This window comes from Cydia pomonella, chromosome 1 (genome assembly GCF_033807575.1).
Source record: "Cydia pomonella isolate Wapato2018A chromosome 1, ilCydPomo1, whole genome shotgun sequence".
NCBI classification, from domain to species: domain Eukaryota; kingdom Metazoa; phylum Arthropoda; class Insecta; order Lepidoptera; family Tortricidae; genus Cydia; species Cydia pomonella.
The window spans coordinates 26539013-26555580 of record NC_084703.1 but is presented as its reverse complement, the minus strand read 5'-3'; the positions used below and the strand labels follow the sequence as shown (position 1 = coordinate 26555580).

At 35.5% G+C, this 16568-nt stretch overlaps 1 protein-coding gene and 2 long non-coding RNA genes across 3 annotated transcripts in view; 1 reads left to right on the top strand and 2 right to left on the bottom strand.

Annotated features, from left to right (window-relative positions):
- Window positions 1-16568, bottom strand: part of LOC133518919 (uncharacterized) — a 63891-nt gene that overhangs the window by 43557 nt on the left and 3766 nt on the right. The window lies entirely within an intron of this gene.
- On the bottom strand, window positions 1212-15505 carry LOC133518899 (U-scoloptoxin(19)-Sm1a). Its single transcript, XM_061852679.1, has 4 exons — window positions 13681-15505; window positions 9339-9491; window positions 7420-7527; window positions 1212-1467 (listed from the first exon to the last, which is right to left on the bottom strand). Exons 1-4 carry the CDS (start codon window positions 13889-13891, stop codon window positions 1463-1465), a joined length of 477 nt encoding a protein of 158 aa, XP_061708663.1. The 5' UTR covers window positions 13892-15505; the 3' UTR covers window positions 1212-1462.
- Window positions 9593-11693, top strand: LOC133518907 (uncharacterized). Its single transcript, XR_009799549.1, has 2 exons — window positions 9593-11383; window positions 11527-11693. It is a non-coding gene; the product is annotated as an uncharacterized LOC133518907 (long non-coding RNA).

Below are 16568 nucleotides of genomic sequence, written 5' to 3'. Positions count from 1 at the left end.
AATAAAGCAAGCTAATTTTTAAAAACGGTGACATTTCAAACATTCATAGCGGGTTCTCTGTTCGTAGTCGGTTTCTTCTACAAAGCGGGAAAACGTACGCTCCGAGCGTCGCGTCGCCCTACGAGAACGTTTGTAGTGAATGTGATAAACAAACATTGCTTCCGAGTGAAATACAACTTTTTTCACCACACCAACGCAAGGATACATATATATAACGACTTACATAACTCTAAAACGTGACTTGCAAATATTGTTACTTAATAGTACATTATGGTACAAGTCTGCTATGTTGGTCATTACACACGACGATATTGTATGTAATGACCAATTCACACGCGTTTCATACGACGTTTTTCAACACACTTGCGAGGAAAAAAACAAAACTTATAAATTAGATTTTTTCTTATCAAAACAGAAAAAGTACAATTTTCAAAATGGTGGCTTACAGTTTTAACGTCGAAGTAGGCATATATTCGCCAGTTCATTGAAGTGAGCTACCAACACGTTTTCCAAGAAAGACTGGGCGTTTTTGCTGATTTTCCATTGAATAAAAGTTTTATATGCCGCCGATTATTTTTCACCCGATTTTGATGGTAAAAGGCTATCGTTCTCGGCTCTTGCCTCTATTAGTATTACTGGCAGCGTCAATTTTATGTGTCTACACTTTGGTTCTACATTTTCAATGCTTGAAAATGACATTTTCGTCTATATATAAACTAAAAACATGCAAAGCTATTCAAATTTTATGACAAATACCTACGGAAAATAGCTGGAGCGTTATTTTTTTCGCACGATTCCAATGATGCGCGCGCAAGGCACAGGCGCGAACGAAATCGTCAAACAGCCATTTTAAAAAATGTGAAAAAGCTACTATTTTCGTAGTGGAGTTACTTTGATCAATTTCAAAATTAATATGTAATTATCTCCCCGAATATGGAATTAAAAAAAAAAATTACAGTATCGGTTTTTGCTCCTCTGTCGATTTCTCTAATATTATAATTTTTTTTTTGTATCGCTTGAAATATAATAAAAAAGTGGTGATCAACTTTAAACTGAACTTGGGGTTACTTTGATACCCCCCTTTTTTCGACGGAATTCGATAGTAACCCCTATAGAGAGTACAACTTCAAAACGTTAAAAAAAATCCACAGGTTTAGGATTTATAAGGATTTTTGTGCATTTGGGGTTATTTTGACAATAAAAAACAAGGATAGTTTAAGAAAATTCAAGTTTATTTCAAAACAGTGTCATGTTTTAGTTATTTATGTTTAGAAGCATAATTATTGAACAATAAAAAGTTATCAAACTTTACCAACAATATGTAATCGACAACACCATGATGTTCGGATGCTTGGCGTATAGACAGCCTGGCTTTAACTTCTTCTGTCACAGGTTTAAAACTTTTTCATAGTAGTTCCGATATGCTCGGGAAACTAATCGTTTTTTTTAAATGATCAAGGCATTATTCTAAAACAACAAAACAAAAATCAGTTAAGAAACCATTTATTAACTATCTTTTAATAAATCTATATTTCGCGGGGTGTCATTGATCAATGATCAAAGTAAACCCTTATAAGCGATCAATGACACCCCATGCCACAAAATCCGAAAAAATACAAATGGCCGCCATGATTATGACTTGCAACAAGCATCGATGTTATAGGCCGATATATGCCTGATTCAATGATTTACATCGAATGTATGTATTTACTAGATAGAACATAGTACATTAGAAGTTATACAGGCTATTAAAAATACACAAAACGAATACTTACATATTTTAATTTTTTTCTCATCGATCGACGTGGTTTATCCCTCGAACATAAATCAAAAACTGGCAGTGACGTTCAATCTTGCCAACCGTAAAAAATATCCAAAGGATGCGTTCAGAAAGCGTAATATTTGAGTTTGAACCTGAGGTAAAGTTTTTATCAAAGTAAACCCAGGAATCAAAGTAACCCCAATCCACGGATTTCTATTCGACGGATGGAGATCAAATCGATAAAATGTTATGTTTATTCATTAATGTAATTTACGAGATAATTTAATCTATAAATTATCTTTGGTGTGATAAAACCTCTTTGAACTAAGATTTGAAACCTAATAGTTGGTTTAAAAAAATGTATTACTTGACCAAATTAAGAAGGCTCCATTTCCATTCATAAAACTCTGCCTTCCATACATGCATATTATTAGCAATCAGTTACCTTTTTAACTCAGGCGGATAATATAATGAAAAAGCACGAGTGTTATAATATACTGAATAACCGGCCAAGAGCATGTCGGGCCACGCTCAGTGTAAGGTTCCGTAGTTACTCTTCCGTCACAATAAGCTAAACTGGAGCTTAAAGTATAGTAAATTGTTAACCAAGGGATGAAACGGTACCTTTCACCCGAGTTAAACAAATAGGCAAATTTGCATAATCAGTACCTAATTAAAGTAAGTCTTTTTACTATGAAGGGAAAACTTTTTGCGATAACTCAAAAACAGCTAAACTGATCATGTCTGCTATAGTTTTCATTTAATGTCTTAGTTAAGCTCTACTTCCACGATTTTTTTCATATTTTTTGGATCTATGGTTCAAAAGTTAGAGGGGGGGGGACACATTTTTTTTTCTTTCGGAGCGATTATCTCCGAATATATTCACTTTATCAAAAAATGTTTCTTAAAAACACCTATTAGTTTTGAAAGACCTTTCCAACGATACCCCACACTCTAGGGTTGAAGCGAAAAAAAAATTCACCTCACTTTACGTGTAGGGGAGGTACCCTAAAAAAAATTAAATTTTTAGATTTTATTATACGACGTTGTCGGCTTTATTGATTTATATATCCTTGCCAAATTTCAGCTTTCTAGCACTAACGACCACGGAGCAAAGCCTCGGACAGACAGACAGACAGACAGACGGACACGGCGAAACTATAAGGGTTCCGTTTTATGCCATTTGGCTACGGAACCCTATAAAGCACGCGTGTTTAATATCTTGGATTATGAGCCAAAAATCGGTGGAATAAAAACGTCGTTTTGAGCAAGTGTGTTGAAAAAGTATCTTTACTTATATTTCAGGCCCTTTTTCGTATCTAGTCAAGTATAATATGTACAAACCATTGTCGTCTTCCTTTCTTTTCGAGGACATAAATAAGAATTTTAGCGTGCTTGTAATGCGGGGGATACGTTACACTATCACACAGGCGGGATTTATCGCGCCTGCTTGATCATGGCTTAGGGTGGTACAAGTCTAACGCAATTTATCTAAAAGTGCCTACTTAACATGAAATAAATAACAAGTAACTATTTAATAGATGCCCGCTGGAGCAGAAGAGAGGTGTCAAATTACTATGGAACCTATAAAAAGTGGATCCGTCTTTGCTGACCCTGTGCTTAATAGAATAATTAGAATTAATTTTGTATGCTTAGTTATTAAATGAAGATAATACAGCATGTTTATATTTAATTGACACAAATGTATATCCAGAGCGAAACTAACTGCCGTCAAACTGTTTCGCAGTTTGGCAGTACTATTTCAATAACACCAATATATATCGTGTACAATATATACAGTGAGTGACAAAATGAAGAAACTTTAACTACTTAAAATTCTTAAACTACTAGTTCAAGTTTAATGAAATTTGAAATATACTGAGTTTATACAATGCCTGCTTGGTTACTAAAAATTCAGGCTTCTAGTTTTATCCATGACGAATTTATAGGGGCGTCGTAAATGGACTGCTGAACTGCTACGAGAAAAGGATGGTACGGCCATGCCGCTTTTTTTCTCTATATGGCGGGGGCACTGCCGTGCTCCCAGATATAAGAACTAATATAGATTTATTATAGTAATAATAAAAAAAACAAGTCCATTCATAGTTCATGATCAGCAACGCACACGGAAAAAATAGTTTTGTAAAATTTACAGATAATTTGTAAAATTTACAGAGAAATCTGTAAATTTAACAGATATCTCTGTAAATTTTACAAATCATCAGTAAATTTAACATAACTGTTTTTTCCGTGCAGGCTTCGTCAAGTGCTTCCAGAAACAAATCAGTTACAGGCTTCGTCACCTACTAACAAAGCAACAGGCTTTGTCAATCTTAACACTAAATTAAATTAGGCCAAGTCCCCACCAAGGGCCGCAGCCGGTCCAAAAGTCCCCATGACACAGATAGCGTTGCCCCGTTGAATTGCCAAGGAGATCTATTGGACCAGATACGATCCTGAGCGAGGATCGCAACCCCTTTCTCTTAGTCGCCGACCCAATTCCCACAAAAACTCTTTAGCCTCCGCACCCCAAGATTCCGCAGCGTCCACCGCAGCCAGTTATGAAATCATACGTTGGTTCCAAGGCAGAGTACTTTATATGCTTCTGTTTGGCCGCATAATCTGCAGCCGAACCAGCAGCACTGATGGTGTGAGTCAAATGAGACGGTGCAAAGGTGCTTCCACGGATCTCTATTGTTTCCCCTAAAGTTTTAAGTCATAATGTCTTGTTTTCGTTAGCCATAATTTGTTTTTTTCTCAGAAACGCGTAACTTTTCAGGATTGCCATAAAACAAACCTAACCTATTCAACAACACGTAATCTCACAATATTAGTATCAAATAGCATGAACATGGGATAGTGTTGCCCGTATATAATGCGGGGACATTATACTCATGATTAAATTAAGAGTATGGGTGCCGGGTCTCGATCATGTCGGGTCCCGGCGTTCATATACAAGGTGCCCGTGTGCATTGCGAGACATTTTAACTAAGCATTCCTGGTAATATTTAGAAACTAAAATGTCATATAAAATTTTCTGGAGTAGGCCTAGTTTTAGAGATAATTAAATGTTTTTCGAAATCATTCTTTCGCCATAAGTCATTCAGTCATCATTACATTATGACTCGATAATTATGCGAAAGAAAGGGATCCGTGCTACCACACGTGGCGTCCCATAAGAAGCACCGACCGTTCTGCCAAGGAACTAACGAAAGACCATCTGGCCTTTTGCCATCCGAACGGCACAAACCCCCGAAGGCTCATACAGGGAACGTTGGCTGAGACCAAAGCCCTGCGAACAACATCATTTATTGCGTGGTGACCACATATACATAGATGGACCAAATATAATAATATTAGATTCTAACCAAAACCGACATATACGTGGCGCTCTTCTGTGCATTGCCGTCAGCACTGCCTGCCGTCATTGTGGCTATCACCTTCCAAACCAGAGCGAAAAAGAAGCATGACACGGTAAACGATAATATTGTAACCTTTAAAAACTGAAATCAGAAATATTATTACGAGGGGTGATCCAAAAGTAATGATAACTGAATACTTATTGAATCGGATTAAAATAAATAGGTATGCCGTTACTGGCCATAAAGACTCCTTAGTAAATAAAAAATTAAAAATTAAAAAATATGTATCTGTCAGAGAGTTGCAGCTGTTTTTTCACGAGTAGTCGGAACAATAAAGCAAAAATGGAGAAAACTGAGGTGAGAGCGGTTATTAACTTATTAAATACTTCTGTTGAAAAAAATGTGTACTAAAGATATATACGCTGAATTAGTGGGAACACTGGGCGAGTCCGCTCCACCGTATTCCACAGTGGCACGGTGATCAACGGAGTTTAACTTGGGAAGAACATCCACTCAAGATGAACATCGCGAAGGCCGTCCATCTGTCGCCATTACTGGAGAAAACGTAAAAAAATTCATGAACATCAATCTCGTTTTAACAGATAGAAAGATGACTATCAGGCATCTAGTTGAGCTCACAGGCATCTCGTATGGCAGCATTCAAAGAATCTTAACTGATGAACTACACATGAAAAAAGTCTCCGCTCGCTGGATGCCTAGAATGTTAACGGCTGAACAAAAGAAAATACGATGTGAGATTTCAATTATCAAACTGATCCCGAAACATTTTTGCGTCGGTTTGTAACCATGGACGAGTCTTGGATCCACCATTTCGATCCTGAGACCAAACAGCAAACTATGACCTGGAAGCGAGCGTCTTCCCCTACACCGAAGAAATTCAAGGTAGCACCGCTGGTAAGGTCATGGCTTCAGTGTTTTGGGATGCTGAGGGAGTCACAATGATCGAATACCTGGAAAAGGGAACCACTATTACGGGCTTCTACTACGCTGACCAAATACGCAGATTGAGAGAGGCAATCAAAGAAAAGCGGCGAGGTAAACTTCGAGCTGGCATCTTGTTTCACCAGGACAACGCACCAGCCCACAAGGCCGGCGTTGCGATGGCTGCCATCCGTGATTCAGGGTTCGAATTGCTGGAACACCCCCCATATTCGCCAGACCTAGCCCCCAGCGACTTTTATCTCTTATATCTAGGCTGAAGGAAGATCTTAGAGGCAACAAATTTTTGAATGATGGCGACGTAATGGCTGCTGTGGAGGCATTTTTGGAGGGTCAAGAAAAAGATTTTTTTTTAAAGGAATTCGTGGTCTGAAGAAACGATGGTCTAAGTGTGTATACTTGGAAGGAGATTACGTAGAAAAATAAATTATTTTATTAAACATTTTATGCATCTTTCATACTGATTATCATTACTTTTGGACCACCCCTCGTACATAGCATACCTACAGATGTGTAAGTTGTGGAAACTTTCCAGAGACGGAAAAGTTCCCAAAAAATTCATAGGTAACGAAGGAAACTTTCAGTTTGGAAATGGAAAATTCGATTCCTATACAAAAATATGCGAAATTGCCGAATGTTATCCAAGTGGAAATTACTTAATTTTGGAACCTTTCCGACGGCGACGGCGCATAAGTGAACATAGGTACTTAACCGTTACGTGGCAATTATAGAGCGTTACATGGTAATGACGTAAAACGCGTAAGTCATACTCAAAAACCCGAAAACTTTCCATCGTGAACTATGCGATATCATGATTCAGACAACGCTTTGATTATGATGTGGCATACAATGCATTATTATATGGTTGCTACTACTCTGCGTCTGTGTCAGTCTCAGAGTGTCCTCTCAGTCTATCATTTATAATACGAGTAAAAATATCTTTCATACAAAATATTAAGTAATCTGTAGATGTCAAAGGTTTCGATTTGTAAAACATGTCGCAAGATTCTTTTAGTCTCAGGAGTCTAAGGTTTATTATTTGAAGTCAACTATGTAATTTACCTCAGCAGCATAGTTTTTTTAGGTGGCTAAACTTTAAACGTCTATTTTGTAAAATAGCTTACATTACAATTATATTTTCAAAATATTATATCTCCATGAGTACTTACTATAAATAAATCTCCTAAGTTGAGTACTTACTTAGGAGATTTATTTATCTTTGGTGTTATCGATAGCTTATTGATTATAGATTACTGGGATATATACAACTCCACACCAACCATAAGGTACCCTTAAAATATTATTACACCTATAGCAAGATACAGCATGTGGTACTTTCAGGACAATCCGTAGCATGTTGATAGACAGGACGCACATGACACAACTCGGACAATGGTTTGCATTCTCCTCCTAATTTCCTGCACCTTGTCTCCTTAACAGAACCTGAAACAACGTTGTTATTAGCTACGAAGTTTACTCTAGATTAATATTGCAGATCAGTAACTTTTTTCGTATAATCAAACGTTCGTATAAAAAAAAGCATAGCCGTAACTTCGAAACGTTTAATAGTATAAATAATAAATAAATAAATAAATAAATAATGTGTAATGTGTAATTGTGTCATCTCACTTGCAGTGCGTGTTTCGGTGCGCGCGAGATACACTGAGTTTACGTGGGCGTTAGCGACTACAGTCTCGATAAACCGACAAAGATCACCAGAACTATGTTGTAAGCATAATTATAAGAACGCAGTTTCACTTCTTATCCTGGTAGTGGTGTTTCTAGGCAAGAAACCCGATGTTGCCAAGCTAAAAAGTGATGCCCCTTGAAATTCCCCCTTACAGTTCGCATACAATCACCACACAAGAATGTTGAGCCACTTGTCACTGATTTAAATTTTAGTCGTGTAAATTGTTACTGTTCACTTGTCACTGTTTTTAATTTAGTCGTGTGCAATTTGTGACTCGAACTCGTACGTGGATGACATCGGGAATAAAATCCAACATCATCTCAACCCACCTAAAAACGTCCGAAACTTTGCCGAACTCACCTTAATGTACATCATATACTTTTTTTGGTTTGATATATTCCGTATACATAATGGATTTTTTTTACATATCCAGAAATTTAAATGAGAAGTAGGTTTAAGTGCTATGAAACCAATTTTACAGTACATATGGAACTACTTTACCGCACTAGTGCGATAATTAGCACATTACGTTACAAGTCGAAAATTTAAAGGGACATATGTACTGTAAAACGTTAACGTCGTGTTTAATTTATCGCCACTCGTTTCGAATTTCCTGTTTGTCGCACTTGTAATGTACTATAAACAGAGTTAATTATACAACTGCCTAAAATATGAGTGTATTGATTTCCACGTTGGTTGCATCTACGTATGAGAGTTTCTTTATTTCAAATAATTTAAATTTAGTCTTCAGCGGCCTCCTAGCCTAGTAGGTACTAAGTGACCCAGCTCATGAAGCAGGACTGCAGGAGGCCCCGGATTAAAATCCTGTTAAGGGGCCCACTGATATTAAATAGGTACATATTTTGCCTTAACTACCAGAACCTAATTCCTCTCTTATTTTCGAGCGGCAATATATTACAACCTACTCATTACTTATGACAATTATGGCGTTACGTCAGTAAATTAAGTATAGACTGATCTTACTGCAATTGACTGCTAAATACTTGTTAATTGTACCAACACTGTACCACATACTTAACTGATAAATTATTTAAAAATAATTGTTTCTATCTTAATAATAGCAGACCGATCAAAATTTGGTTGATTAAGATTTGGTCGTATAAATTCCTCCATTTTCATATTATTTTATTCATATGTCCTCTTTCATCACCTTCTTTCAACCTACCGAGTTTATGGTGTCAATGAACCCATGTGGTTCATTGATCCCACATGGATTCATTGACCCCATATCTAAAAGTTTGACAACCATAATTTCTTGAATATTGAGCGCATGGTGTAAGATCGGACGAAAAAAATGCAAAAAAATAAAAAAGAATTACTGGTAGGCCAATTCTTCTATATATTACTCAGCGGGTAAAACCGGTTATTTTGCGGTAGTAAACTCTATGGTACTGGCAGTAGGACCGAAGTTATAGGTCCGTCCGTTCTTACACCACCAGACAAAATAATTTTTAAGAAAAAAAAACTGACTTCAATGAGGGAGACCGGTGAAAGAACGATTATTGTAGATTTTAGATTTCATACAATGAAATTAAAAACTTACTTCCATAACAACATTCGACGCTATCGCTTTGCTGTGAAGGACAAAGACCACTATCTTGAGTTAAAAGGCCGTCAGGACAATCTGGTGCTATGACGCACATTCCCCCCTTGTTAGAACAAGGCTCCTCTTGATGAACGCTGTCGATTTTGTCCACTGAAACACAAGGTACCAGCACTTAATAACCCTGTCATTTTATAGTTTCGCTAAATATTAAATTAGAACCTGAATTATTTTTATTCACTATATGCAAGAATTCTAGATAGAAAAAATTGTTTTACTTTTGACAAATACTTATATGTTTTAAATCATAATAATTATTATTATTGTATAATATAATAATAGAAAGGTTGAAATCAATACTAATATTGACCTAGGTCAGGGCCACCAAATAATGACATTATATTATGGCCTGGCTATGTTCAAATTTTCTTGAAATATATCCTATTAAGTAGCTATTTATTTAAATGTTTAATAAACTACTAAAATAATAAAAAATCTACTTAAAAACGTATTATACATGTGTAGATGCAATAAGGCATGCATTTGGCATGTGCATGTGTATATATAAACAGGTTATGACGATATTTTATTGAATTTTTTTTCTGACCGTTAAATGACTGGAGAAAACGTTTAGTTTACCTAATATCGTCTTCCCCGCAGTGAGGAAATATTGAGTTATATATATAGTTCTTATAATATATTTCACTCAATATTTAATTTATATTTATAATAGAATAAATAAGTTAGGTATCCATACATAACTAACGTAAAAACAAAAGAATAAGTGTATTTGCTTATTTTTCACCGCATAGTTTCCGCTTGTCGATTTGTCGTTTTCGTTATGTTTGGTAGACAAATTAGGTTTTCACGACAAATTTTTGTCAAAGTCGAAATCAGATGGTAGAATCTATGAGGAATCGAGGAAACTCCTCAAATGTTAAAGGCAAACATATAGTGATTTATGTATTTTCTTTAACAAATTAAATATATACATTTAAAAAAGTGACATATAATAAGTGGAACTGCTGATGTTGATCCGAATGGAACTCTTCAACGACGCATAGTTCACGTTTGGCGATTTGTCCTCTTCGCTGTGTTTATTAAGCAAATAAGATTTTCAAAAAAAGTTGTTTAATTAAATTGTACGACGGCCAAAATCAATAATATTTTTTTTAATACAGTTGCTCAAAAAGTGGTACTTTTTGTGGCTGCGTAGCGTGCGAGAAGCTCAATTTCTCGAACTAGTGCTTTTTTCTTTTTAGTTCCAAACTATACTTTCGAAACGCAGTAATTTTATATTAGATTTTTTACTTGGAAATTATGAAATTAAAAACGCTTACGAATACTAGGAGTATTTATTTAAAGTATTCATTAATATATAAATGACGAAAAAATATTAAGAATTTGCATTTTATAGCCTACTCTGTCTTAGGTATCTATGTATGAAATATTTACTTTCCTAAAAATCGTTCTTTGATTTGGCTGAATGATACAAGCATAGGTATGCCTAGAAAAAAAAGTTTAAAAGCAAATCAGCCCGCCCTTTTGAAATAACTTCTAACATTATTTAAACACATTAACGCATATAAATATATAATTTGGTACGAGAAGTTATAAAAAAATATTGAAAATGAGTGATTCAGACATTGATATGACACCACCAGACATTCGTGCTAGAGCAGCAATTGCCAATGACTGTGTTATTCCAGAAAAATCTAAAAACCAATATAATGCCGTCTATGTAAAATTTATCGAGTGGAAAACCTTACATGACGCAAAGTCTTTTTCAGAGACTGTTTTGATGGCCTATTTTCAAGAGCTGTCTGAAACCTATCGGCCAACAACATTATGGTCAAAATATTCTATGTTGAAAGCTGTTATAAAGTTAAAACATGACATAGATATAAAAACTTACACCAGATTGACTGCTTTCTTAAAAAAGGCAAAGTGCAGGATTTCAGAGTAAAAAATCGAAGGTACTAACAGCTGAACAAATTGAGACGTTTATTAATGAAGCTCCAGATCAGCAACATCTAGCTACAAAGGTATAAACTTAAATATAAATCTAATAAAATATGTACACAATTTAAGTAAATTAACTCTAAAAATAAAGTAGGAAGTTAAAAAAAATAGAATGAAATAAACAATTGTCTTACAATATATAATAAATATGTAACTTTGTTCATAGGTTGCTCTTATATTTGGAGTCTGTGGCGCATGCAGACGCGAAGAGCTCACAAATGTATCAGTAAAAGATATAGAAACACATGGGGACATACTTCTTGTCAAAATACCAAATACAAAAAATAAAATTCCCAGGTCCTTCACTATTGACGGCCCATTTGCAGAAATAGTCAAGAAATATCAGAGTCTGCGGTCTTCTAAGGGCAAAAGTGACCGTTTCTTTCAGAATTTTCAAAGAGGAAGGTGCACTGCCCAGGTAATAGGCTTAAACAAGTTTGGGAATATGCCGAGAGATAATATCGCTCAGTACTTAAATTTGCCTGATGCAAATCTTTACACTGGACATGCATTTAGGAGAACCTCTGCTACATTACTTGCCGACTCAGGAGCTGACATAACAACTTTGAAGAGGCATGGAGGTTGGCGGTCAAGTAATGTAGCAGAAGGATACATAGAAAACTCCGTTGATAACAAATTAAAAATTGGAAAACAAATTGCAAAATCAATTAATGTAAAGCCGCAAGAGCCCACAGAATTTTCTTCATCCACATTCCAATCTGGTCTTAATGTACCTGTTAATACTGAACCTCAACCAGGACCGTCACATGCTAACAACACTTTGGTTACACCCCGCCCTGTTAACCAACCAGGACCGTCACGTGCCAACAACACTTGGATTACACATAGCCCCTCTAACTTTGACCCACAGGAATTATCACAACAGCAGGAACCTGAAAATACACCATGCCTGACTAGTCAGACACTTAATTTACATGGAAGAACTCACAACATAACTATGAACTGCACTAATTGTACTATTAACTATAATTATTACTGAAAATAAAATATTTCTGATATCAACCTTGTTTTAATACAAATATATATTTTTTTAATTCTCATTTAATCACAAAAGCAAGTAATTCTTCTTAGACCTCTTAACCTTTTAACCTTTAAACTAAGTGCATTGCTGCCAACTTACAAAATATTCATTTGGTTGCATAGTAAAAATAATTACTTCATAAGTCAGAAACACGCATGTGACACCCGTAATATAGCAACACCCATAGACTACGAAGACCGCTTAGCGTTGCTTTGTTAGTCTCCGTAGGCTACGGTGGCCAAAATTGAGAAAAAACTGTCCAAAAATTTAATTTAGCAAGTAGCAAGTACCAGGGCCTCATGAGTTACGAGGTGTCGCTGACCGGCCGGCCGCGGCCCGGGGCGGGCCGGACGCGTAACAAGGTATGCTCGCGCGTCTTGGCTATTACTTTTGCTTTTTTTACCTAAATTAAGGTTTATTTTTGTTGACTCGTAGGAAAAATATTGTATGCAACGTTGTATAAGTAGGTCAAAAAATGCTCGTGGCGTATTCCTTTACAATGTTCGCCTACGTCTTCGGCTCCGGCTCACATTGTAACTCACGCCACTTGCCTTTTTTGACCCTTCTTATACAACTGTTGCATAAAATACTATAATTGTTACATTGTTAAATATGATGAAGTTTTACAAAGATTATTCGCTATGTGCACGACTGTCACGCAACCTAGACATACATCTTATAAAACTACTCCAAAACTTAAAACTACTGAACAGATTTTCATACGACTTTTATCTATAAATAGAGTGATTCTTGAGGAAGGCTTAGGTATTTAACTTACTAAGGTTTTGTGTAAATTGGTTGAAATATAACGATGTATGGTGGGGTTGTCTCTCTTTCATGGGTCTACAAAAAAGTCCGCGATGTTGAATGTCTATCTTTTAGGGATAACTTACTATACCCATTCTTAACTTCTAGAAAAAGATGTCATAGTATGTGGCATTTGCAAAGCTATTTACACAGATACAGTATTAATAATTATCAAATATGTTGATTATATTAAGCATTTCATACAGATTACAATGGTCCCTTACACCATACAATTTAAATGAATATTTCAGGAATAATCGTAAATGAAAGTTTCATTTCGAGCCATATAACTTGTATGAAATGTTAAAGACACTATCCGCAGTTAGTTCTAATTTTTACCACCTTATGCGCTGGGATCGCTTTACTTACCCCTACCATGCACTTCGTACGGTCCCAATATTAATAACTACAAAAAGGTTAAGAAGAGAATTTTGCGTTTACTGCATGGCCAAGCATTATTTTCATACTTACAGTCATCTTTATTGCAACACACAACTAGGTTTTTAAAAATGACAAACAAAAAGAACACTGTAATTGAAATATACATTGTCGTATAATTAACGGGTGTTCGGCAGAAGTAACAAGAACCAAGTGTGTATTTCCTGAGCAAAGTCGACTCATTATAAACATATGACGCATACATGCCAGTCGGGTTATTGCACAAGTGTCCTTTGTTAAACATACTCGTATCTACTGCAAAAACAGACTATATAAATATAATGTAGATCACGTTAACAACTTTTAATTGAGTACGTTCAATTTGTGGTGACATTGAGTTATGAAATTGTAACCATTAAGTGGCTCTTAGAACCCGGCGGCCGCCATCCATGCATCATCTGCCGTAATTGCGACTGACTATAATCCCTTACCGCTTGTGATGGATCCCACATCACGCCCCTGTCTCCTATCACCTGAACATTGTGATTAATGACAAAAGTATTGTCATAGTTATGTAGAGAAGGTTAGACAACTGAATTTTACGGGGTACTTATACATATAATCGTGCAAAAGCTTCAAATGTTTTACGGGAATGTGATAAATATGACAGTAGTTTTATAGTACAGTCATTATATCCAAAAAACCGACCCTACCCGTGATTAATTAGTTCTTGGTTTTTTTTTCGTAGGTCCCTTGGGGGGATCACTGGGGGTGTAAATTCAAAAAGTTGACTGAATCAGGCTCCTGTGTATATTCGAAAAACGGTTTTTCTGGAATAAAACGGCCATTTTTGATTTTACAGTAAAACCGTGAGGACAAAAATTGTAGGAAATTTGATTTTCTACAAGTTTGGTCCTCACAATTTTTCTTCTAGATTCGATATTTTGGAAATTAAACCTGAAAAACGCGACAAATTCAAAATATTGTCATTATCTCCTGTTCCACGTTTTACGGTTTTTATATAACCAGTTAAATAAAATAAAAAAAATCACCTCGGAATGAGAGATAATTTCGCTGGAAACTCGTAAATATCTTCATTATGGCGTTCTTAAAGTTGCCTTAAAAGTGACAGAAAATCACGTGTGTATTCAAAGTAAAACGTCTCAAAAATTAAAAATCTGTTATTCGCAAATATCAAGGGTTACCTCCTCCCAACCCATCCCTAATACACCCATTATTTTAGTAAATTATTTAAGTCTTTCAAAGTATGGTTTTACAGGTTTATTAGCTATTTAACTAGCTGCTGCCGAAGACTTCGTTCGTGTGGACTTATTTCCCGATAGACACATTCAACGTCGTGTAATATTGTGTGTGAACTGGGACTAAAGGAAAGGACAAAGAAGACATTTTAATATTGGGTCTACCTACGAATCTCAAGTCTCTACTCAAATCGTTCCCGTTACAGACTTTCAACTCCCTTTTAGCCCCTCTAGGGGAAGAATTTTAAAAACACTGAAATAACATTTCTTGTGTTTTAATATTGTATCTTTTTATATGATAGACTAGCTGTTACCCGCGACTTCGTACGCGTGGATTTGTATGTTGGTAGTTATATACATGAGCATAGTCGTATAAGTCGTTGAATTAGTTAATCACTAATTCACTTGTTAATAATTATACAACGTGAGATTTGTCTGACACAACCTACGAAGTGAATAAAGTGAATAAAAATGAAAAAAATTGTTCCCGATATAATCCCTTAAGAAGATTTTCAAGTCCACTTTTCCAATCTAATGCAAATTTTAAACCCCTTTTTTCACCAATTTGGGGGACTAATACTTTCAATGAACGCCATTTTAAGCCTAGCTTAAAAGAAGACTCGTACCACATATAAACTTCTATCCTCTTTTTAAGCCCCTTAGGGGTTGAATTCCCTAGAACGTAAAAATAACTTTTTTTTAATCATACATTATATTTCTCTATGGAGTTATAAAGCATTTGTAATGGATTCAAACTTTCAACCGCTATTTAACCTTTTTAGGAGAAAATTATTTAAAAACGTTGTATTCTAAAAATATGCCGTGATACAACGATTCAAGTCCCGCGCAAAAATGTTTGATCTCCATTCAAACTTTCAAACCCTTTTTCACCACCTTGAGGGATCAGCTTTCAAAAACGCTAAAATTAGTTTTCTTCTATTTTAATAAAATACGTTTTTACAAAGTTTCAAGTTCCTAGCTCAAAATAAAACTTGAACCCCATATAAAATAATTTTCCTTTTTAACCCCCTTAGGGGTTGAATTTTCAAAAACGTTGAATAACCTTTTGTTTGCAATCGGCTATTATCTATAATTATATATAAACGTGAAGACCTGCCTGACTGACTTAAATCAACGCACAGCCCAAACTAGAAAGTCCAAATTTGGCAAGTAGGTTTCTTATAAGGTCTAGGGGTCCACTAAGAAAGGATTTTTCTATATTCATCCTCTAAAGGGGTGAAATGGGGGTCCAAAGTTTGTATGGGGAAACAAGATAAGTTTGACTATTTTACTCCAAACTTCACAGAAGTAATCCTAAAGATATCGATATCGATTCCGTGGTTTTGTTGGACACTAATTACAAAAATGGGATCAAAATTAAAATGTAATGTAGCCGACGTGGGGGTGTGATGGCCCCTGGTGGGGAATGCTAAATACAAAGGTAACATACATTTTGAAATTGAACGGTTGTAACATACACGCTGATTTACAGCCACACATGATAATTTTTTGAGCTAAAAAATTAAAAATGTATGAACAGATTATAAGATTACAAACATCTTCTAATCTATATATATATCACGTTTATATATATATATATATATATATATATATATATATATATATATATATATATATATATATATATAAACGTGAAAGACCTGACTGACAGACTTAAATCAACGCACAGCCCCAACCGCTGGGACTAGAAAGTCCAAATTT